The sequence below is a fragment of the Delphinus delphis genome, chromosome 10 (assembly GCF_949987515.2).
Source record: "Delphinus delphis chromosome 10, mDelDel1.2, whole genome shotgun sequence".
In the NCBI taxonomy this organism is placed as follows: Eukaryota; Metazoa; Chordata; class Mammalia; order Artiodactyla; family Delphinidae; genus Delphinus; species Delphinus delphis.
Window position 1 is genome coordinate 5,169,692 of NC_082692.2, and position 22,653 is coordinate 5,192,344.

At 39.8% G+C, this 22,653-nt stretch overlaps 2 protein-coding genes across 4 annotated transcripts in view; one reads left to right on the forward strand and one right to left on the reverse strand.

Annotated features, from left to right (window-relative positions):
• CAGE1 (cancer antigen 1) overlaps nucleotides 1–19,372 on the reverse strand; it is a 45,667-nt gene extending 26,295 nt beyond the window's left edge. Inside the window, exons 1-4 of one of the 2 annotated variants that reach the window (XM_060023683.2) lie at nucleotides 18,940–19,372; nucleotides 14,829–15,352; nucleotides 3,293–4,351; nucleotides 1,092–1,241 (exon numbers count right to left, since the gene is read on the reverse strand). In XM_060023683.2, the coding sequence (XP_059879666.1) occupies nucleotides 1,092–1,241; nucleotides 3,293–4,351; nucleotides 14,829–15,352; nucleotides 18,940–18,952 (1,746 nt within the window). In that variant the 5' untranslated portion in view covers nucleotides 18,953–19,372. Of the gene's footprint in view, nucleotides 1–1,091; nucleotides 1,242–3,292; nucleotides 4,517–14,828; nucleotides 15,353–18,939 lie in introns of those variants that run through there. The other variant, XM_069541079.1, reaches the window with a different exon arrangement.
• An 82-nt stretch (nucleotides 19,373–19,454) lies between these two features.
• RIOK1 (RIO kinase 1) overlaps nucleotides 19,455–22,653 on the forward strand; it is a 30,806-nt gene continuing 27,607 nt past the window's right edge. For both annotated transcript variants that reach the window (XM_060023685.2, XM_060023686.2), the window contains exon 1: nucleotides 19,455–19,740. In XM_060023685.2, coding sequence (XP_059879668.1) covers nucleotides 19,670–19,740 — 71 coding nt within the window. In that variant the 5' untranslated portion in view covers nucleotides 19,455–19,669. The remainder of the gene's footprint in view (nucleotides 19,741–22,653) is intronic.

Consider the following 22,653-nt stretch of genomic DNA (forward strand, 5'->3'; position numbering starts at 1 on the left):
GGCTTAAGCAAACAGATATTTGTTTGGCCTGGGATGAGATCTACTAAGAAGAGGGCTGATGACTCACTCCCTGACTGAGAGGTCTTGTAGAGAAGCAGCAGCCAGCAAATAAGCCTGAGAAAGAACAGCAGCCTCCAGTGAGACGAGAAAAGCCAAGCAAATATGATAAGAAAGCAGATGTCTGAAGGGGCAAGGTGGGGTGGAAAAGGTTACAGCAAAGAGTTTGTGCCATATTCAAATTCAAATATTAAAGACAAAACTTCAGGTGGATGCAGTCTATGGGCCACCACTTTGTGATCACTGCTAAAAATGCTTAGCTTGGTTTCCAGCATTCAATAAATGCTAGTGTGCAGCAAATTTTAGCTAAAAGAAAGTAGGAATAAAGGTTGTGTTGGATCAGGAACATCGCAAACTCATGTCCCCAAATTTTGGCTCAGAGGAGTGCACTGAAGCTCAAAGAAATGTACAGTGATCAGAGGGAAGAGGAAGAAAGACAGCTCAATAACTGAGAAGCTATCAAGCATCATATATGCCCTTAAAAGGTTCTCTCATTCAAATGTAGTGTTTGCAACCTCCCAGCGCAGCAGCAAATATCATTTCAGCTAAGGATGAAAAACGAAAACTTACTTGGCCAGGTCACACAGCAGTGAGGTGGTGAAGCCATGCCTTGAATTCACCAGACACTAACTTCATTTTTCATTCTACTAATTAACGTACACAGCTCTGCACTGCCCGACCCCTGCCCCAAAGCTGTATTTTTAGATCGGGTAAACAGCTCATTTGTGTGAACAATCTCTCATCACAGGCTGCCCTGAAGCACAAGACTATTACTCTGAGGAAGTTTTCCTGAAATGTGGAAAGCACTGAGGGAAGGGTTTTGCCTCAAGTTTTTATTTTTTTAATCTTATCATATTATCTTACTATAGATTTGTGGGAATTAGGTGTTGAAGAAAGAAGCAGTGGGAAGAAGGAAGGGCTGATTGGTTGGTTTAAAGATCTGTATTTTTACTTCCATTTTTTTTCTTTCACAACTTAATTGTCCAACCTTGATATTTCTTCTCCCAGTAAAAAATATGATTTTTTATAATTACCTGGCACATGAGAAGTCGCACCATCAGAGCCAGAAGACTGCGAATTTTGGAAGTCAGCTGTGAAGTTCTCTTCACGTCTGGGGGATTCGGGCTCTCTCCTTCACAAGGTGAGTGATTCAGGAACAAATTAGAATGTATCATCTTTGCATCCTACATGTACACAATTCAGATTTGTCACAATAAAGACAAAGAATCTGGATTACTTTTTAGGTAAAATGCTGAATAAAATACTACTCTTAAAAACTCAGAGCAGTGGTTCTCAAACTTTTTGATTCTCAGGATGCCTTCATACTCTTAAAAATTAATGAGGATCCCCAAAACTTTTTGTTTACTAGGTTATAACTATCAATACTTATTGTATTAGAAATTACAATATTTATATTTATCAGTTATATCAATATTTATTGTATTGAAATTACAACTGAGAACATTCAAAAATATTTGTTTACTAATTCAAATAACAATAAATCTATTATGTGTCAATGTAAGTAACAATTTAATACAAAGTTGGCACATTTTCCAAAATGAAAAATTAGTGAAAAGAGTGGCAGTGTTTACACTTTTTGCAAATATTTTTAATGCTAGCTTAATAGATGATAGCTGGATTCTCATATGTGCTTCCCACATTCCATCAGCCCTGAAAAGCAATTACACCACCACATGTCACATAGCTTCTGGAAAACTCCACTGTACACTTGTGAAAGAATGAGAGTGAAAAAGGCATTAATGTCTTCGTACTTATTACCATGAAAATGCTTTTGACCTCAAAGATACTCCCAGAACACACTTTGGGAAAATGGACCTAAAGGTAATGAAAAGCAAAACTAAAAGCAGAGTAAAGAAATTGATTAGTCAAGATAGAACAAGGAACTTCATTGCTTTTTAAAGAAGAAAGCTCAAGAAAAAAATTGTATACTGGATAAACTTCTGCACAGTTACAGTAATTTACTCAGCATTTACTAATTCAAAACTTGCCATGATTTGACTAACAGCTAAACTAAAGGTCATCTTTGTTTAGGTTAGTGGTTCTCAAAGTGTGATCCCTGGACCAGAAGCATCAGTGAGATCCAGAATCTTCTTAGAAATGCACATTCTCAGGCCCCACTGCACACCTACTGAATCAGAAAATCTGGGTGGACCCCAGCAATCTGCATTTTCACAGCTGATGCTGATGAATGCTAAAGTTTGAGAACCACACTGGCTTAGATAGTCCTTCCTTCTTTCTGGAGAAAAGATCACAGAGAGAATTTTTTAGTAAGAGAACAATATTTTTCTGAGTCATTAAAAATAATAGAATTATTTACTTGCAAGCAATACTTATACTGATTACAGATTCATGAAAGAGAGTCCCCTAAGGACATCTTCAAGCAACAGCTCAGCTCAGCCTAAGTTATTACGACAAATATAAAAATAAACATACATTTTTGTAGTTTAGATTAGCCTTCTTTCTAAGTAGTCAGAGTTAATAAGATTGCATACTATAAATACTTTAAGGCAGGCCTACAAAACTGAAATAGAACAGATATGCTCTGGCTTGTGAAGATTATCACTACCAGGCCATGCTTCTAGGCTGTCTGCCAAAAAAGCCATTTGAACTGCAAATACAAAATTACAGCCTTTCCAGACACATTGATATGAGGCTCTCATGTCGTTTTTAATGAATGTTAAGTAGATATATCATGATGATCATTTTGCTATACAAATATCAAATCTTTATGTTGTATACCTGAAACTAATATAATGTTATATGTCAACTACATCTCAATAAAAATGTTTATAACGTTACAAAATTACTATGTGATACAATACAGGTTTGTTTTACCTTGTAAACCAAATATTCAATTGAATTATTTAGTTTGTTGAATAGGTAGATGTGGTATGAAAAGACTGCGACCCCCACTTAGAAAATTCTTTTCTCAAAGGATGCTCCGGATGATTGGTCATAGGAACCCACAAAATTCCCACATTAATTTTCACCACTACCAAAATAATCACAAGAAGCCAGGAATGGCTGTTGTTTAATGTGAGTACCCAAGAACCAAAGAAACTTCTCCAAACCTGTGGTGCATTTTCCTTTCTCTCTTTTTTGTTAATGACTCTCTACCAACAAATTTGTATATGGGCCATGCCCAAATATGCATCAGAAGACTACTAGAAACTCCTGAAATTCTGCATTAGAGATTCTGAATTTGTGATAATACCTTTGCCATATCTGACTCTGTTCCTTCCTCTAAGTTCTCCTTGAGTTGAGCTGTCTCACATTGAGGAACATAATTTTGCTCCTCACTCCTTGCAACCTGCTGCTGAAGTTTTGAGTTTTCATTTTTTACTTTGTTGATCTGCTGCTGGAGTTCTGTATTCTTAGCCTTTTCATTGTCGGATATGAACTGCAAATTTTGAACTTGAGCGACCAATTTCTCAAGTCTAGATTTCAGTTTCTGTCTTTCATCCAGGTTTTCCTTTTCACGTTTCTGAAATTCCTCCTGTAAAGACAGGAACTCTTGTTCTCGGGTCTCTTTTTCCTTTTTCAACAAGTCCAGAGCAGAAGTGGTGGCCTTTTCCAGTTCTCCTTTGAGTTGCTGCAGCCTCTCTACCTCTTCTTCTTTCTTGCTTAAGGCTCTGTCCATCTCCATGCACTGATTTGCAGCTTTATTTTTTTGTTGCATTTCAGTCATGTACCTTTCCTGTAGACTAACATAATTGCCCTTGATCTTCTTAAACTCTAGCTGTAAGGTTTCCTTTTCATTCCTGGATTCCTGAAGATGTTTTTGGGTGTTAACTAAAATCTCATGCAAATTCTGCAATGTCTTCTGTGTATCATTCTTCTCTAGCATTACTCTGTATTTGTCTTCAATTAATTCTTCAACATTCTCCTTTAGCTTATTGATGATGTCCACGAACACGTGCTCTTTAGTTGTCTTCTTCTGCAGTTCTTCAACCTTCTTCTCTAAATACATGTTACGACGCTGTAGGTCTTGGATCAGAGCTTGCTGCTCTTTGTTAGTATGCTTTAATTTTCGTAGGACTTCGTTTAAAGCCATGTCCTCTTCCAGAGGCTGTGAGCTTTCCAAGCTCTGCTCTCTGTCGGGTGTCATGCAGTCCTCCCAAGATGCTCCACCACTCCAAGAAATGCCTGTCGGAGACCAAGTTGAGACAATCTCTGGACTCTCCCTCCCCTCCACTGTGACTTCCTTTTGGTGCCTGACTGACATCTCAGGAATATTCGTAGAATTCTGTATTCCTTTTGAAGAATGTGCAATCTGTAAATTATAGTAAATAAAATAAGTATGAAAGAGTAGAAAGGTCATGAGCTTTGAGGTCTGGCCTTGAATCCAAGATCCCTAGTTTGGTATTCTCTGTTCTAAAATAACAATGACAACATCTACTTCCAATACTGATGTCTAATTAACAAAAATACTTAAGTATTGATTGCTGAATGTATGTACAGCACCTAATAGCACAGCAGAGCACAAACAGTAGGTATATGATAGAGATATATATTACTTACTTTTACAGAGGAAAAATTAAACTTGGGTACTCTCACCATTTTCTATGACACAAACTTTTCTGAATACATATAACTTTCTTTGACTTCAAGTGAATTAAAACAGATTGGTCCATCACCTTAGTCTGCAAAGTCTTTTTTAAAAGTTTATTTTCTATTGAGGTAACACTGGTTTATAACATTATGTACGTTTCATGTGTACAACATTATATTTCTACTTCTGTATACCCTACAGCATACTCACCACCAAATATTTAGTTTCCATTCATCACCATACAGTTCATCCCCTTTATCCATTTCACTTATTCTGTTCATTTATTTTGAGTTTTTTCCATGTATGAGTGAAATCATATATTTGTCTTTCCCCATCTGACTTACTTCACTTAGCATAACACCCTCAAGATCCACCCATCCATGTTGCTGCACATGGCAAGATTTCATCTTGTTTATATGACAGTAATATTCTATTGTAAACATATAAAACATTCTCTTTATCCATTCATCCATTCACAGGCACTTAGGTTGCTTCCATATCTTGGTTATTGTAAATAATGCTGTGATGAACATAGGGGTGCATATCTCTTTTCAAATTAGTGTTTTCGTATTCTTTGGGTAAATACCCAGAAGTGGACTAGCTGGACCGTATGGTAGTTTTATTCTTTATTTTTGAGGAATCTTCATACTGTTTTCCATAGTGGCTGCACCAATTTACATTCCCACCAACAGTATAGGAGGGTTCCCTTTTCTCCACATCCTCTCCAGCATTTGTTTTCTGAATTTTATTTATTTTTTTGTACAGCAGGTTCTTATTAGTCATCCATTTTATGCACATCAGTGTATACATGTCAATCCCAATCACCCAGTTCATCCCACCACCCCACCCCCACCACTTTCCCCCTTGGTGTCCATATGTTTGCTCTCTACATCTGTGTCTCAATTTCTGCCCTGCAAACCAGTTCACCTGTACTATTTTTCTAGGTTCCACATATGTGCGTTAATATACGATATTTGTTTTTCTCTTTCTGACTTACTTCACTCTGTATGACAGTCTCTAGATCCATCCACATCTCTACAAATGACCCAGTTTCGTTCCTTTTTATGGCTGAGTAATATTCCATTGTATCTATGTACCATATCTTCTTTATCCATTCGTCTGTCGATGGGCATTTAGGTTGCTTCCATGACCTTGCTATTGTAAATAGTGCTGCAATGACCATTGGGGTGCATGTGTCTTTTTGAATTATGGTTTTCTCTGGGTATATGCCCAATGGTGGGATTGCTGGGCCATATCTCTCCAGCATTTATTATTTGTAGACTTTTTGATGATGGCCATTCTGACTGGTGTGAGGTGATAACCTTGTTGTGGTTTTGATTTGCATTTCTCTAACAATTAACAATGTTGAGCATCTTTTCATGTGCCTGTTGGCCACCTGCACATCTTCTTTGGAAAAATGTCTATTCAGCTTCTCTGCCCATTTTTTAATTGGATTTTTTTGTTGTTGAGTTGTATGAGCTCTGTATATATTTTGCATATTAACCCCTTATTGGATATATGATTTGCAAATATCTTCCCCCATTCGTCAGGTTGTCTTTGTATTTTGTGGATAGTTTCCTTCACTGTGCAAAAGCTTTTTAGTTTGATGAGGTCCCATTTGTTTGTTTTTGCTTTTGTTTCCCTTGCCTGAGGACACATATCCAGAAAGATATTGCTAAGGCCAATGTCAAGGAGTATACTGCCTATGATTTGTTCTACAAGTTTTATGGTTTCAGGTTTAACATTCAAGTCTTTAATGCATTTTGAGTTTTGTGTATGGTGTGACATAGTGGTTTCTTTTTTTCTTTTTTTTCTTTTTTTTTGCATGTGGCCATTCAGTTTTCCCAACACCATTTATTTTTATTTTTATTTTTTTGCGGTATGCAGGCCTCTCACTGTTGTGGCCTCTCCCATTGTGGAGCACAGGCTCTGGACACGCAGGCTCAGTGGCCATGGCTCACTGGCCCAGCCACTCTGCGGCATGTGGGATCTTCCCGGACCGGGGCATGAACCCGTGTCCCCTGCATTGGCAGGTGGACTCTCAACCACTGCGCCACCAGGGAAGCCCCCAACACCATTTATTGAAGAGACTATTGTTTCTCTATTGTACATTCTTCACTCCTTTGTTATAAATTAATTGTCCATACATGTGTGGGTTTATTTCTGGGCTCTGGATTCTGTTCCATTGATCTATGTAACTATTTTTCTGCCAATATCATGCTGTTTTGATTACTATAGCTTTGTAATATAGTTTGAAATCTGGGAGTGTGATACCTCTACCTTTGTTCTTTTTTCTTAGGATTGCTTTGTTTCTTTGGGGTCTTTTGGGATTCCACATAAATTTTAGAATTGTTTGATCTATTTCTGTATAAATATCCTTGGGATTTAATAGGGACTGAATATTTGATAGGGACTGAATAATAGGCATTGAATATGTAGATTGTTCTAGGTAAATGTTAATTTTTCTACTCTATTAGCATGGAGCATCTTTCCATTTATGTCTTCTTCAGTCTTTTTCAACAATGTCATAGTTTTCAGTGTACAGATCTTTCACCTCCTTGGTTAAATTTATTCCTAGGTAGTTAATCTTTTTGTTGCAATTGTAAATGAGATTTTCTTAATTTCCTTTTCTGCTAGCTGATTGTTAGCATATATAGGTACACCACAGATTTTTGTATGTTGGTTTTGTACCCTGCAACTGTATTCATTTATTATTTGACAGGTTTTTTTGTGAAGTCTTTAGAATTTTCTATCTATAAAATCATGTAATTTGCAAATAGTGAGAGTTTTACTTCTTCCTTTCCAATTTGAATGCTTTTCGTTTCTTTTTCTTGCCTAATTGCTCTGGCTAGGATTTCCAATATTATGTTGAATAAGAGTGGCAAGAGTGTGCATTCTCATCTTGTTCCTGATTTTAGGGGGATAGCTTTCAGGTTTTCAAATTTGAGTATGATGTTAGCTGTGGGTTTATATAGCTTTTATTATATTGAGGTATGTTCCTTCTATAGTAATTTTATTGAGAGTTTTTATCATAAGTGGGGGTTGAATGTTGTTAAATGCTTGTCTGCATCTATTGAGATGATCATACAGTTTTTATCCTCCATTTTGCTAATGTGATGTATCACATTGATTGATTTGCAGATGTTGAACCATCCTTGCATCCCTGGAATAAATCCCACTTGATCATGGTGTATGATTCTTTTCCTGTATTGTTGTATTTGGTTTGCTAATATTTTGTTGAGGATTTTTGCATCTATGTTCATCAAAAATATTGGCTTGCAATTTCTTTTTCTGTGTGCTGTCTTTGTCTGACTTTGTTATCAGAGTAATGTTGGCCTCATAGATTGAGTTAAGAAATGTTCTCTCCTCTTCAAGTTTTTTGAAGAGTTTGAGAAGAATAGGTATTAAATCTTCTTTGAATGTTTAATAGAATATATCAGTGAAGCCACCTGGTCCTGAACTTTTTTGGGGGGGAAGGTTTTGATTACTGTTTCAATCTCTTTACTAGTGATTTGTCTATTCAGATTTTCTAGTTCCTTTTTTAAAAATTTATTTATTTTTATTATTTTTTGGCTGCATTGGGTCTTTGTTGCTGCACACAGACTTTCTCTAGGGGCGGCGAGCAGGGGCCACTCTTTGCTGCGGTGTGCGGGCCCCTCACTGCAGTGGCTTCTCCTGTTGCAAAGCTTGGGCTCTAGGTGTGCGGGCTTCAGTAGTTGTGGCATGCAGGCTCAGCAGTTGTGAATCGCGGGCTCCAGAGTGCAGGCTCAGCACTGTGGCTCATAGCTTAGATGCTCCACAGCATGTGGGACCCTCCCAGACCAGGTATCAAACCCATGTCCCCTGCATTGGCAGGCGGACTCCCAACCACTGTACCACCAGGGAAGTCCTTCTATTTCTTCTTGATTCGTCTTCGAAGGTTGTATGATTCTAAGGATTTGTCCATGTCTCCTAGGTTGCTGATGTATAGCTGTTCTTAGTATTCTCTTATAATCATTTGTATTTCTGTGATATCTGCTGTTAATAGTCTCTTTTGTTTCTGATTTTATTTAGCAGAGTGCTCTCTCTTTTTTTCTTAGTGAGTCTAGCTAAAGGTTTGTCAATTTTGTTTATCTTTTCAAAGAACCAGCTCTTAGTTTCATTGATCTTTTCCATTGTCTTTTTAGTCTATTTCATTTACTTCCACTCTGATCTTTATTATTTTTTTCCTTCTACAGACTTTGGGCTTTGTTTGTTCTTCTTTTTCTTGTTCCTTTACGTGTAAGTTTGGATTGTTTGAGGGCTTTTTTCTTTCTTTCTTTTTTTGGCTGCACCGTGCAGCTTGTGGGATCTTAGTTCCCGAACCAGAGATTGAACCCGAGATCAAACCCATGCCCTCTGCAATGAAAGCATGGAGTCCTAAACACTGGACCGCCAGGGAATTCCCTGAGATTTTTCTTTTGTCTTGAGGTAGGCCTGCATTGCTATAAACTTCTTTTAAGAGCTGCATCCCTATATGTAGTATTTTTATCTTCATTTGTCTTCAGGTAACTTTTTATTTCTCTGTTGATTTCTTCATTGACCCAATAGTTGTTCATAGCATGTTGTTCAGTCATGAACATTATCTGTGATTTTTCCAGCTTTCTTCTCCTAGTTGATTCCTAGTTTTATACCATTGTGCTCGATATGATTTCAATCTTCCATTTATTGAGACTTTCTTTGTACCAACATAGTGGTGTATCCTTGCTAAAACTTCATGTGCACTTGAGAATGTGTACTTTGTTGCATTTAGACAGCATGTTCTGTACAAATTTATCAAATACCTCTGGTCTAATGTTTCATTTAAGGCTGATGTTCCTTTGTTGACTTTCTGTCTGGATGATCTATCCATTGCTGTAAGTGGGTGTTAAAGTCCCCTACTATTATTGCGTTGCTGTCAATTTCTCCCTTAGGTCCATTAATAATTGCTTTATATATTTTGGTGCTCCTATGTTAGGTGCATACCTATTAATAAATGTTACATCTTCTTCATGAATTGTCCCCTTTATTATTTTTATATGTCCATCTTTGTCTCTTGTTACCTTTTTTGGCTTGGAGTCTATTTTGTCAGATATGAATACAGATACACTTTCTTTTAGCTCCCATTTGCTTGGAGTATCATCTTCCATCCCTTCATTTTGAGCCTGTTTATCTTTAAAGCTGAGGTGAGTCTCCTGGAGGGAGGATATAGTTGGGTCTTGTTTTTCATATATATATTTTTTGTGGGAGGAGGGTCTTGTCTTTTAATCCATCCAAACACTCTATGTCTTTTGATTGGTGAATTAAATCCATTTACTTTTAGGATGATTATTGACAGATGAGGACTTGGTACTGCCATTTTATCTTTTGTTTTCTGATTGCTCTCTATCTCCACTGTTTCTTTTTTGTGTTTTTGTCTATTTTTTTTTTGGTGGTTTTCTATGATGTTCCTCTTTTTTATGTTTCATGTATTTGCTCTAGATTTATGTTTTGTGGTTACCATGAGGTTTGTATAAAACATCTCATAGATAAGACAGTCTTTTTTCTGCTGATAGCATCTTATCTTCATTTGCCTATACAGGTTCTGTCCTTTTCCTCTTCCCCTCTTGTTTTTGTTGTCTCAAATTATCCTTATTTATGTTGTGAGTCTGTTACCAAATTGAAGTAGGTATCGTTATTTTTTCTGCTTTTTTTCTCCCTTGATATTTCTGCTATATTACAGTGTTAACAATCTATTCTAACATAGAGTTGCAATTTTCTGATTCTATTTATCACCTTACTCGAAATTTTGTGTACTTTTCCTTTTTGTTTTTGGCGTAAGAGCTCCTTTCAACATCTCTTGTAAAGCACATCTAGTGTTGATGAACTCCTTCAGCTTTTGTCTGAGAAACCCTTTATTTCTCCTTCATATGTGAATAATAACTTTGCTGGATAAAGTATTTTTGGCTGACAGTTTTTAATCTTTCAGTATTTTGAGTATGTTATTCCACTCCCTCCTGGCCTATAGAGTTTCAGCTGAAAAATCTGCTGAGAGCCTAGTGGGGGTTCCTTTGTAGGTAACCATCCTTTTTTCCCTAGTTGCCTTTAAAATTCTTTGCCATTGACTCTTTTTTTTTGTATTTTTGATAAAATTTGTATTAGTTTCCCTTAATGTTAACATCTTATATACCATGGCACATTGTTAAAATTAAAACAAAACAACACAAATGCATTGCTATTAACTAAACTCTAGATTTTACCAGTTTTCCCACTAATGTCCTTTTTCTGTTCCAAGATCCAATCCAGGGTATCACATTGTATTTAGTACCTCTTTGTCATTGACTTTTGACAGTTTTAATATAATGTGTCTTAGAGAAGACCTTTTTGCAATGAGGTGATTAGATGTTCTCTTGGCTTCATGGATTTGTGTGTACAGTTCCTTCCTCAGGCTTGGAAAATTCTCAGCTATTATTATTATTTTTTAAACCTTAATCTTTTTACATCCCTGATATGCTGTTGGTTTCAGTAATCTTTATTTTTATTTTTTTCTGAAAAAATCTTTATTCCAACAGGGCTCTTTATAGCAGTTAATTTTAGAATTAAAATGAGCAAAAATTCAAAGAGTCATGCTCCAATTATAAATCTCTGTTGTCATCACAATTTGGTCATGATTAATATTTTGAAAACTGAAAAATCTTTATTTTATCTCCAAGAAAATTAAGCCAGGTAAAGAAATTAACTTGAAGTGTTCTTTGAACTTCCTATTCACTTGAAGACATCATCTTATTTTTTTTCCACTTATTTTTGTTTTATTGTGACATATACCTTATATACAGAAGCATGCACAAAACACTGGAGTTTACTTTAAAGAACAGTAATAAAGTAAGTACCTGTGTAGCCGCCATCTTTCTCCCCCCTGTGCCTTTTCCCAAAGGGAAAAGGCCCACGGGTATATATATATATTTTTTTTTAATTTATTTTTTGACCGCCCTGAACAGCATGTGGGATCTTAGTTCCCTGAGCAGGGATCAAACCCATGCCCCCTGCAGTGGAAGGTCAGAGTCTTAACCACTGAACCATCAGGGTAGTCACTCAGCTATTCTTTCTTTAGGTAAACTCCCTGCTCCCTTCTTCAACTCTTCTTCTTCTGGGATAACCCATTACCCTACTGTTGTCCGTCCTGAAAGAGTTGTATAGATCTCATAGAATTTCCTTATTTTTTAAAGACTAACTCTCTTTTTCTACCTGTATCATTTCTAGATTTCTATCCTCAAGCTCGCTAATCCTGTCTTCCATAGGGTCTGCTCTATTTCCAAGGCTTTCTAATGCATTCTTCATCTTGTTTATTAAGTCCTTCAGCTCCAGAATTTGATTCTTTTTTAGAGTTTCAATATTCTGGTAAAATATTCCTTCTGTTAATTAATTTGATTCCTTAGCTCATTGAACTGCCTGATTTTCTCATAGCTCCTTGGGTTTCTTTATGACAGCTATTTTGAATTCTCTATCAGTTAGATCTCAATATGCCATGACTTTAAGTTTGGTTTCTGAAGAATTATCATTTTCTTTTTGCGATACAGTGTTACTGTGGCTCTTCTCTTCCTTGGTGCTTGATGAGTTGCTCCTCTGCCAGTGCATCTGAAGTAGCAAATACCTTTCTTCTTTAGATAAAGTTTTTTTCCCTCTCTTGATTCTAATGATTCAATAGGTTAGCAATTAGAGGTCTTTCTTTTGTTTTCCAGCAGGTGGCATACATAACACAAGTTTTTGGTTTCTCTTACCTGTGCTACCTCTGGTTACATTTGAGAGTTGGCACTTTCCACCCTCCATGGCCTCTGACAGGTGCCCTTGCTATTGCTGCTTGTGCCTCTAGGGTGGTTGGTGCCTTGCTGCTGCTGCTGCTGCTGGGGCACTGGGACGGTGGTGGGCGCTTCTGCCACATCCAAGATCCCCTGAGTCGCAGGCTCTGCCAACACGGGGGGAGGGGAAGACAGTGGGGATCATGGGCACCCTGTCGTGCCTGGTGGTGTCAAGTTCGTGGGTGCTGCCATTGCGGGCTGGATTTGGGGGGGCAGAGTTATGGGTGCTTCTGCAGCTGGAGAGATGAGGTTGTGGGCCCCACTGCCACTGCTGCCTAGTCACCTATGGTTGGCTAGTGCTACTGTGGCCAGGAGGCTTGAGTCACGTGTGCCGCCTCTCCTGCTGCTACTGGGTTCTCTGAGGCCGTGGGCTCAGCCACCATGGCTGGGGGACCAGGATTGCAGGCACCACCTCCACTGTTCCCCCGGTTCTGCCTCCTCTATGCATTCCAGTCCACCCTCCTTTAGATGTACAGCTGCGTGGAATTCTCCAGCACCCTGGTATGTTCAGCAGATGCATGTTTGTTGAGTTGTGGATGTTTTACTAGTTGTAGATTGAAGGGCTCAATCCACCATGATGTGGACGACACTCTCTTGTGAGGCCTCTTTTGAATAAAGACTTTTTTATTCCTCATTAAACCATTACCTCACTATGCTATGACTCCTGTGAACATTAGAAAGTCAGACGAACATACCTCATTATTGACTTTCTGCCTACAATACAGTTTGGGGGGTTTAAAAAAGGACAGTAAGTTGTAGTAAGAAAACACTGAAATGAACATGACGTAACAACCCAGTAAAAGATCTCTGAAGGGGTGGGCTAAATAACTTTCTAGAATTTAGGGATACTGGAACCTTATATTTAGTGTTTTTTTCATTGTTCTGAGATAAAGACAACTATCCTTACTGAGGCCTACAAGGTCCTGATATTGACCTTGATATCTAATCCATGTTACCTTTCCATCCTCATCAACAACATCCCTCTTCCCCCTCCAACCCAGCAACATTAAGCTTCCTTCAGATCCATGAATGAAGGTACCATGCTCCCTGCAGCCACAGCGTTTTTGCACTTGTTGTTACTTCTGCATGGAATGCTCTCCCACCCACTGTTACCTAACTACTCCCACTCATCCTTCAGAGCTGAGCTCAATTACCACTACACTTCAGGGAAGCCCTACCCAAACTCCCCGACCAGGACAGGAAGACTCCCATCTTACTTTTAGCCATAGCACCTATCATAGTTGCAAGTTTATATGTAATTTTATATAACATTATATACAATTTATATGTAACCTTTATTCACAGCACTTACCACAGTTGAAGGTTTACATTTACTTATGTGATTATTTAAGTCTATCTCCTCTACTAGGGTGTTCTTTTCACGAGGACAAAACCCACATCCTTTTGGTTTGGGTTTTCTTTTTCAGCCATTTTATAACCAACACATAGCACAGGGCCTAAGACATGATAGACGCCTGAAAGTTTTTATTGACTGACTGAATGGCTAAATGCAATGGGAAATAGGAAGGAACAATCTTGAAAAACCCTAATTAAACTGCTTTTTAAAATGTTCTTTTCCAGAACTCAAAACAGGTAAATAAAGTTCTCTTTTAAATGCTCCTTCCAAATAAATGAACCAAAAGCCTGCTTGTACTTGTAAATGATACACAACAGCCATAGCTTCCTCACCGAACTCACAACGATGAGGCATTGGTTATGCTATTCTTGGACTGTTATCTATTTGCCCACACAAATTCTTAAATTTTTTATGTTTTTATTCAGAGCGTACATAGACTTTATACTGTTGGCATCTTCAGTGCTCCTAGGATACTACATACCCAGAATCAACAATTCAAAGACAAATTAATGTTTTCACTTTTGTAGAAAGATAAACATTTTTTGCTTGTCAGTAGAAATCCCACATGATAGAAAAACCATAAACTTTTCTTGTCAAATAATTTAATTAATACCTCGGTACTTCTTCCTCTTCTAACCTTTTCCTTACTGTAAACTCTGAGTTCCAATCAATATGATTCACCAAATATAAAAGCTTAGTATATGCAAGGCATCATGCAGATGCTAGGGTGCATAAAAGGATAAGTAAGACAGAGCCCTGACCCTCAAAGAAATTATCATTTGGTAGAACTAATCCCCAAGTATGTACTTGATTTTATTAGAAAAAATTGTTTCTAAATTGAGTAAGATCTCAGAAGGCATTTTCCCCAGAGAAGCAATGTCCCTCATGCTGATCAGATGATTTAGCACTACTTACAAAAATCTCAGATTACATACAGTGTTTTTTGTTTGTTTTTTAAAAACACATCCTTTAATACCCTACAGGCTGTACTAACCATTAAAAATCTTACCTCCTCTGTTTTATAATTAACTCTCAGATCAAGCAGGTTAAAGCTATTCTCCTTATAAAGTGCTTGTTCAACATCACTGTGTAAATTTTCCTCACACAAGAAGACTTGAGGTTGACTAGGGTTGAGTGAAGATTCCATGGCAGTACTATTAGCCAGTGACATTTCCATGAATTTCAGCATCTCTCCACTGCAGTGGATTAGAGGTGGCCTTCTAGGAGGTTGTCTGACACACTTAAGAACAAGTTGATCTTTATTTGTGGAAGTGCTAGTTCCCTTTGGATTTTCTTCCTTAAATGAATCTTCCTGTATATTGGTGTCTTCTGCATAATTATACACATGACGTTGGAATTCTGGCTCCTCTGTATAAGATAAGCCTTCTGTCAGATTTTGAAATGTTACCATTTCATTATTAAATGCTTCTGGCTGATGAAATTTGCAAAGGGGTTCAAATTGTCTGAAGGAAGAAATGCTGGTGTCAACTGGCTGAGTCAGTACATTCTGTGAGTAATTTCCAATGTTGACATCTCATTAGAAAGAGAAAGATGAAAATAAGAATTAGCTGACCTGAAATTTATGACTTAACAGTTACATTTACATTTATGAAATCAACTGTTGGAGGCTTTTATGAATTATATATATTTCAACCTTTTTAATTGAATGTATTTGTGCTAGCGGATACAACAAAACTTTTTTACGTGGAGGAAAAAGTCATCAAGGGACTGCTACAAAAAAGCTTGTTATATATCATTCTTGTCAAATACCATTGCAACAAATTCCAAGGCATCTTCAAAATTCTTTCATTGTACTGTAATTTTAAAATGTTTCAAAACAATACAAACACACAGCACATAGTATAATAGCAAACACACATAAACTCATTTAATCTCACAACATCTCATGAGCTAGGTACTGTTATTACCCCTGTTTTACAGATAAGAAAACTGAAACATAAGAGATGTTAAGTCACTTGCCTAAGGTCACAGAGCTGGTAAGCAGTGCATCTGGGATTCCAGAATACTATTTCTAAATGCTATGCTACCCTGTTTCTCAATATGACAAATTACCCAGATTTAATACATTTTAAAAAATCAGAAGCAAATAAAGACAAAATGGAAAGAAGTGTTACAAAATTAATAAATGACCCTTCCCTTCTACCTAAATTCCCTCCTTTTCCCCTCCCCCGAGAGAACTACTATACTGAAGCTGGTAAGTATTAATTCTTCCCATCCACATTTTTCTAATTTTACTACTCATTTAAGTACCCTAAATAACACATAACAAGTTCCCAGACTTTCTCATTTTGTGACACCTTAAAGTCTGTAATTTTTTCACAGCACCCCTAGACCAAAAGAAATACTTAACAGTTCCATTTATTAAGTAGTTAAGCTCAAACAACTTAACTATTTTTCCTAACAACTTAGTAGCTGTTTAAAAATACACATAAGCTGAAAGAGAAAAATATTTTATTTCATTCTTAAACAACCAAACTTGCCTGCTAGTTGGGTACACGACTAAGCACAGCACAATGTCTCAAACCTTGGAATTAAGCTGGAATCCAACCCTCACTTCCGACTTCACATTGATTTTCAGGAAGTATTTGCTTTCTATCACAGCAACCTCCAAAAACCCATCTTTGCAAACAAGGCAGTATAGAAAGGATTATAGTATGGTTTTTATACTGAAATAGTGAACTATCTTAAGCTAGTAGCTTGTGGGGTCCAACAGATGTCCAGTATCACTGTTTTCTTCAAATTTCAAAATATCCTGCAGCACCCTGGGCAAATTGTGGGTATATACACCATTATTTTGTTTTAAATTTTTATATAAATAACATATTTTATATATATCCATATAAATGTCTATTTCACTTAAATTTTTGCTTTTCAGACTTAGCCATGTAAATACATGTAGATCTAGTTCATTCTAAAGGATTACACTTTATTCCCTTTCTGTTAGATATTTGTTTCTAATTTTTCTATTAAAAACAGCACTGCAGTAAACATCTTTATACACATTTCCTTGTACACTAATTTAAGAATTTTGGGGGGTTCCCTGGTGGCGCAGTGGTTAAGAATCCGCCTGCCAATGCAGGAGACACAGGTTTGAACCCTGGTCTGGGAAGGTCCCACATGCCGCGGAGCAACTAAGCCCATGTGCCAAAACTACTGAGCCTGAGCTCTACAGCCTGCAAGCCACAACTACTGAGCCCATGTGCCACAACTACTAAGCCCGTGCCTAGAGCCCGTGCTCCGCAACAAGAGAAGCCACCGCAATGAGAAGTGTGCGCACCGCAACGAAGAGTAGCCCCCGCTTGCCACAACTAGAGAAAGCCCGCGCACAGCAACAAAGATATACAAACAAAAAGCTGTTTTCCGTTTCCCTCCTCATATTAAGAAGGCAACAAAGTTCACTACCCTAAATTTTAAAATATCATTTGTGAAGTCATTGGAAAAATATAAAATTAGTCTGAGTATGTTACAAAGTCATGATAACTTTGCATGGTAATAAATACTAATTTGGACAAAAAGAAGTCAGTATGTGTGGCTACCATCCAGTGATTCCCTAAAAGGTTTGGGACCCAGAAGGTGAAGGGATCTCTCAATTAATCAAAAGATATTTACAAAATATTATCGAGACCTATTAGGGTCCACAAAACACTGTATTTCTACTTACCTGATACTTTCTATTCTAATACCTCATTATCAAGTCAAATCCAACACTGAACATCAGTTTTCCCTCCCTTCCCTATGCCACACTTATTCTCTCAGGCACTTGGGTTTGAAAACCAGGAGACATCTTTGGCATCCTTCTACCTCATCACCCATGGGCTACTCAGTTACCAAGTCCTGTCCAATTCTCCTTTAAAAAACGTTCTTCATAACCCATGCTTTCTTTCCCTCCCTACGGCATCATACTGGTCCATATTCTCATGACCTCCTCAGGTCCGTCAGGGGATGGGAGTAGAAAACAGGTCCAAACACAGAGTCCAGATTCTTCTGCTTGACTTCCTAGGTCTTCCATAGCCTGAACCCACATTACCTCTCCAGTCCTCCTCTGCTCAAGTCAGATCAGGCTTCCTTCCCTGCAAATAGATCACGCTCCTTACCATCTCAGTAGTCTGCCCTGGTAAGTGCTTCTCCCTCCTAAAACTTTCCTATCTACCCATTCACCCAGTTTTTAAATTCCTACAACGTCTTTAGTCTAAACTTCCATCTCACAAGTCAGCACCTATTTGTTGACTGTTTTAGTCTTCACCATTCTTTCAAGGGTGTTAGTGTCTGCACTCACATACTATATAGACCTCAGGAGGAGCCCATTTACGGTCTTTCAATATCCCCTACAGCAAACCAACCAGTGTTGTTCAGAGAATATATCGAATAAATCCTGCACTTAAATGATTTATTTCTATTAAAACTTTTCAATCTGCAGCCACTTAACCACTCCCCTGGGGTATTTTATTGAATTACCAAATTAGTAAGTAATTCACCGAGGTTTAACTTTTTCAAACCTGTCATCATTTGCTTAAGGATCAATATAAAAAAAGTCAGGGAGCCAAGCCGGCTGGGCAGGATTGGTGAGAGGCCAGACTTTATGCTTGCCTTTTCCTCTGTCTTCCAAATACATAAATACTGCCTGGGCTGTGGTGAAGGGGGTCTGAAACATCCTTCTTTTGTTTTCCAAATACAAAAAAACCGCCAGGGCCTTATTCCTTCAAAATTTTTTGTTTGCAAACCTAGAACTCCCAATGATAACACTCTTACAACCTTGTTCATACGGCATAATCTACCAATTTCTTTTTTTTTTTTTAAGTTAGGCTTCCTTTTTTCATCTTTCATTCTGTCCTGACCCGATTTATGCCAGACTGAAAAATAACAACAACGAAAAACTTGTTCCAATGTTTGGACAGATATTCCAGAGACACTCCTAAGCTGTTTTAGAATGGGTGTTAAAAGAGGTGTCACTGGGGGTACTGGCAAAAATTCTCAAATGTTTTTTTTTTTTGCCTTAAATTTTCAGTCGTATGTCAAATTTTAAACTTCTGAAAAGCAACTGTCTTATTTTCACCTCACAACAACGCAACAAACTTTTCAGGTCGCACAAGTGTGCTCACTTCCAGGGACCATAGTTGCTCGGCTCCACAGTAAGGATTTCGGGCGGCCTCCCTCCGTACTGGGTAACGAAGGAGGGGGAAGAACGCTTTCAACCTTGCCCACGCACGGCTTTTCACACTTCGCAGCGGGGATGCGGCAGCGCTGGAACGTCCCAGTGTGACGTCGGCCCGGCCGCGCCCTCCCCTCGCGGCCGCAACGGCGCCCGCCCGGCTCCCGCGCCCTCTGACCCTCTCGAAGTTTCCATGCGCAGAGCTGGGAGGTTACTCGGTGTGAGACCCCCACGTCCAGCAGCCTCGGGCTAGCTGACGACTCCTTCCAAGGGAGGACACAAAGCGGGGAGCAGACTCGAAAAGCTCCGGAAGGAACAGTCAGCCCAGCCTCGGCGGGGAACGACGGGAACACGGACTGCCCACACACCTCGGGTCCCTCTCGCGTCCTGCGGGACGCGAACTTCCGGCGCTCAGCCCAGCGCGGGGGCGGGGCTTCTGGTGGGAAGACGAATTCCGTTCGGGGCGGGGCTTCCTGTCCGGGTGGCTCGGTTGCTAGGCTTGGAATTCCATCTCCCGCACGTGGCGCGCGCTTTGGGCGCGGGGGCTTCTGAGCGGTTTGCTAGGCGGACGTCACGCGCAGAGGCCGTTGGATCGGCGGATAAAACCGTCCCTGTGCCGTTCCTGCCCCGGCGCAGGGCGAGCGGCTGCTGGTGGCGCTGAGGCTCGGCGCGCTTCCGTCATGGACTACCGGCGGCTGCTGATGAGTCGGGTGGTTCCGGGGCAGTTTGACGACGCCGACTCCTCGGACAGGTAGGCAGCCGTGAGTACACCGACGCTGTGCGCACGGTCGTGCTCGCTCTTCCGCCGCCGCGGTCCCTTTGGGGAGTTGACGCTTGTTTGTGGTTTGGAGGGAGACTGGTAATTCATCACTCGGGGCTCTTTTCACAGCCTTTTGCTGCTTTCTCCATCCCAGCCAGGTCTTTCTGTTCAGGTGCCGGCAGAGTTAATGAAAGCCGCTTGTCTGTCCGGAGAGTCCAGGGTTCCCAGATTGTTAGCATCGCTGAGAGGCAGAGTTGGAGAGAGCGATTGGGTAACAGGTGTTTGAGCTTTAACTACATTTAGCGTTCAAAAAATATTGGAGCACCTATCGTGTGCCTATTTCTGTCTTCGGCGCTAAAGATAGCGATGAACAAGACAAACCAAAGCCCTGCTGCTATTGAGTTCTGCCTTCTACTTGGGAGGGAGGGCACACCATTAGGTACATAGAGATATTTTTTTAAAAAAAACCCAGATGACATATTTACTATGCAAACAATTAAAATCAGTTGATAGACCTAAGTAGTGGCTTTGTTGTAAGGGAAGGGTTAAGTCCAAATCTGGGGACTTACTTGGTGGTCCAGCGGTTAAGACTCCGAGCTCCCAATGTAGGGGACCTGGGTTGGATCCCTGGTCAGGGAACTAGATCCTGCATGCTGCAACTAACGATCCTGCGCGCAGCAACAAAGATCCCTCGTGCAGCAACCGAGACCCGGTGCAGCCAAAATGAGTGAATGAATAAATAAATAGTCCAGATCTAACGGACTCAGGAAGAGCAGCAGGAACAGCAATTCAGGACAGGGGACAGCAGGTGCAGAGGCCCTACGGTGGGATCCCTTTTGGCTGTGAAAGGAAGATCTAGAAGCCATTGTGCCTAGAGCACAGTGCATGTAGTTGAGGAGATTGGTTGGTAATGATACAGAAGTGAGAAGGGGCCAGAGCATGAAGAGCGTTACAAGTGATGGTAAGGTTTTGAGATGTTATTCTAGGTCTTATAGAAAGCCACAGGAGGGCTTTTAGCAGGGCAGTGACATCACCTGATGTATGATTTAAAGGAATCATTCTGCTCTGGAGGAGATGGTTTTGGAGGGCAAAGGTGGACACAGTTCAAAAGTACTCAGGTAATTGAGTTCAAAGATGATGGGATCAAGCTAGCGATGTTTTGGAGGGCGAAGGGACAGGGTGTAACGGTAGGTTAGATGTGAAGTGAGAGGCAAAAGGAATTAAGGATAACTCCTACTTGAAAGCAAAATGAAACATAGAGTTCATCTTGGAATTCCAAGAAAATGGTTTTTACTTTATAGTAAGGATTCACTACACATAGATTTTATTAATTTCAGTAAATATAGATTGATCACTTTCTGTGCGTCAGATCTTTTTTTTTAAAGCATATTCTCTGCATTCAAAGACCTTATTCTTTTTTATTATTGTTATTAATTAATTTATTTTTGCAAGGTTGGGTCTTCGTTTCTGTGCGAGGGCTTTCTCTAATTGTGGCAAGTGGGGGCTACTCTTCATCGTGGTGCGTGGGCCTCTCACTATCGCGGCTTCTCTTGCTGGGGAGCACAGGCTCCAGACGCGCAGGCTCAGTACTTGTGGCTCACGGGCCTAGTTGCTCCGCGGCATGTGGGAGCCTCCCAGACCAGGGCTCGAACCCGTGTCCCTGCATTAGCAGGCAGATTCTCAACCACTGCGCCACCAGGGAAGCCCTGTCAGATCTCTTGTTAGTGGATCGTGATACCTTGGTAAATACTCCCCTGAATGACACAGAACTTGCACTCTACCAGGGGAAGCATATCGAATAATTAGACAAATTATTTGTATTAGATTTAGGTAAGTAGTACAAAGGAGAAGTGGATAAAGAACAGGGCAGACTTTCCTGAGCAAAGATAGCAGGTCAATACTGGAAGGATACGTAGGATTTAGCCAGAGAAATGAGAAGGGCATCCAGAACTACGTTTTCAGATGAGCGTACAGAAGACCTTAGGAACTAAGTTAAGTGGGCAGAAGAAACACAGCCAGTGTGGCTGGTGAGTAGTTAACGGTCATGAGTGTACACTAGACACTGTGAAGATAGAAACCGGCGGATTTTGCCCACTCCTGGGACTCTGGAGACATTTTCGTTTGTCATAGCTGGCGGGGCGGGGGGGGGGGGGGGTGCGCTGGTGGCGTCTGGAAGGCAGGGACCAGAGATGCTGCTGAACATCCTTGAGGCACAGGACAACCGCCCTCAACAAGGGATTGTCCAGCCGAGGGGGGGAAGCCGTGGTACAAATGAAGGTATAGCTTTATCATGCCGCTCTAGGTTATTGGCAATTGAAGGATCGACTTCTGGATTGTGTTTATGAAATCCTAGTCAACAACAGGGGTTTACTGATTATTTGTTCTCTTCCCACCCATATCCGTGGAGATTTGGAGCCCTCTAAGCCATGGCTAGTTAATGAGTCAGGATCGATAATCTGAATTTACTTAAACCACTGTCTGACTGTGTTTAATCTGGTAGGGCATATCATCATGTGTTTTATGTGGTTTCTGTACTCGTTCTCCACCTGAGGGCTCAAAACGGGTAGTACTGCCTCTGGAATCTGACCTGCAGACATGTTGTGTTTGGTGTGCACAGTGGTTTGTTCAAATTGAATATACCAGGTAAGTGGGAGATTTTACCCCAAAACCCAGAGATCTGGCTTCTCTTGAAAAACTAAGAAGATACAGTAACACTCGTCTGAATTCTCACGTGGCATAAAAAGACCCTGTTAGTTGTGCTCCCTTTACTCTGGGCCAGTTCTCTGGGTTTGTCAGTCTCCGCTTCTCCTCTTTAATTATACCCAGCTTTCTTCTCTCATTTGTGCTGCTTCTCTTCACCGTCCTTCCCTTCATGAGCAAGGGTGATTTGAAGCTCTTTGTGTA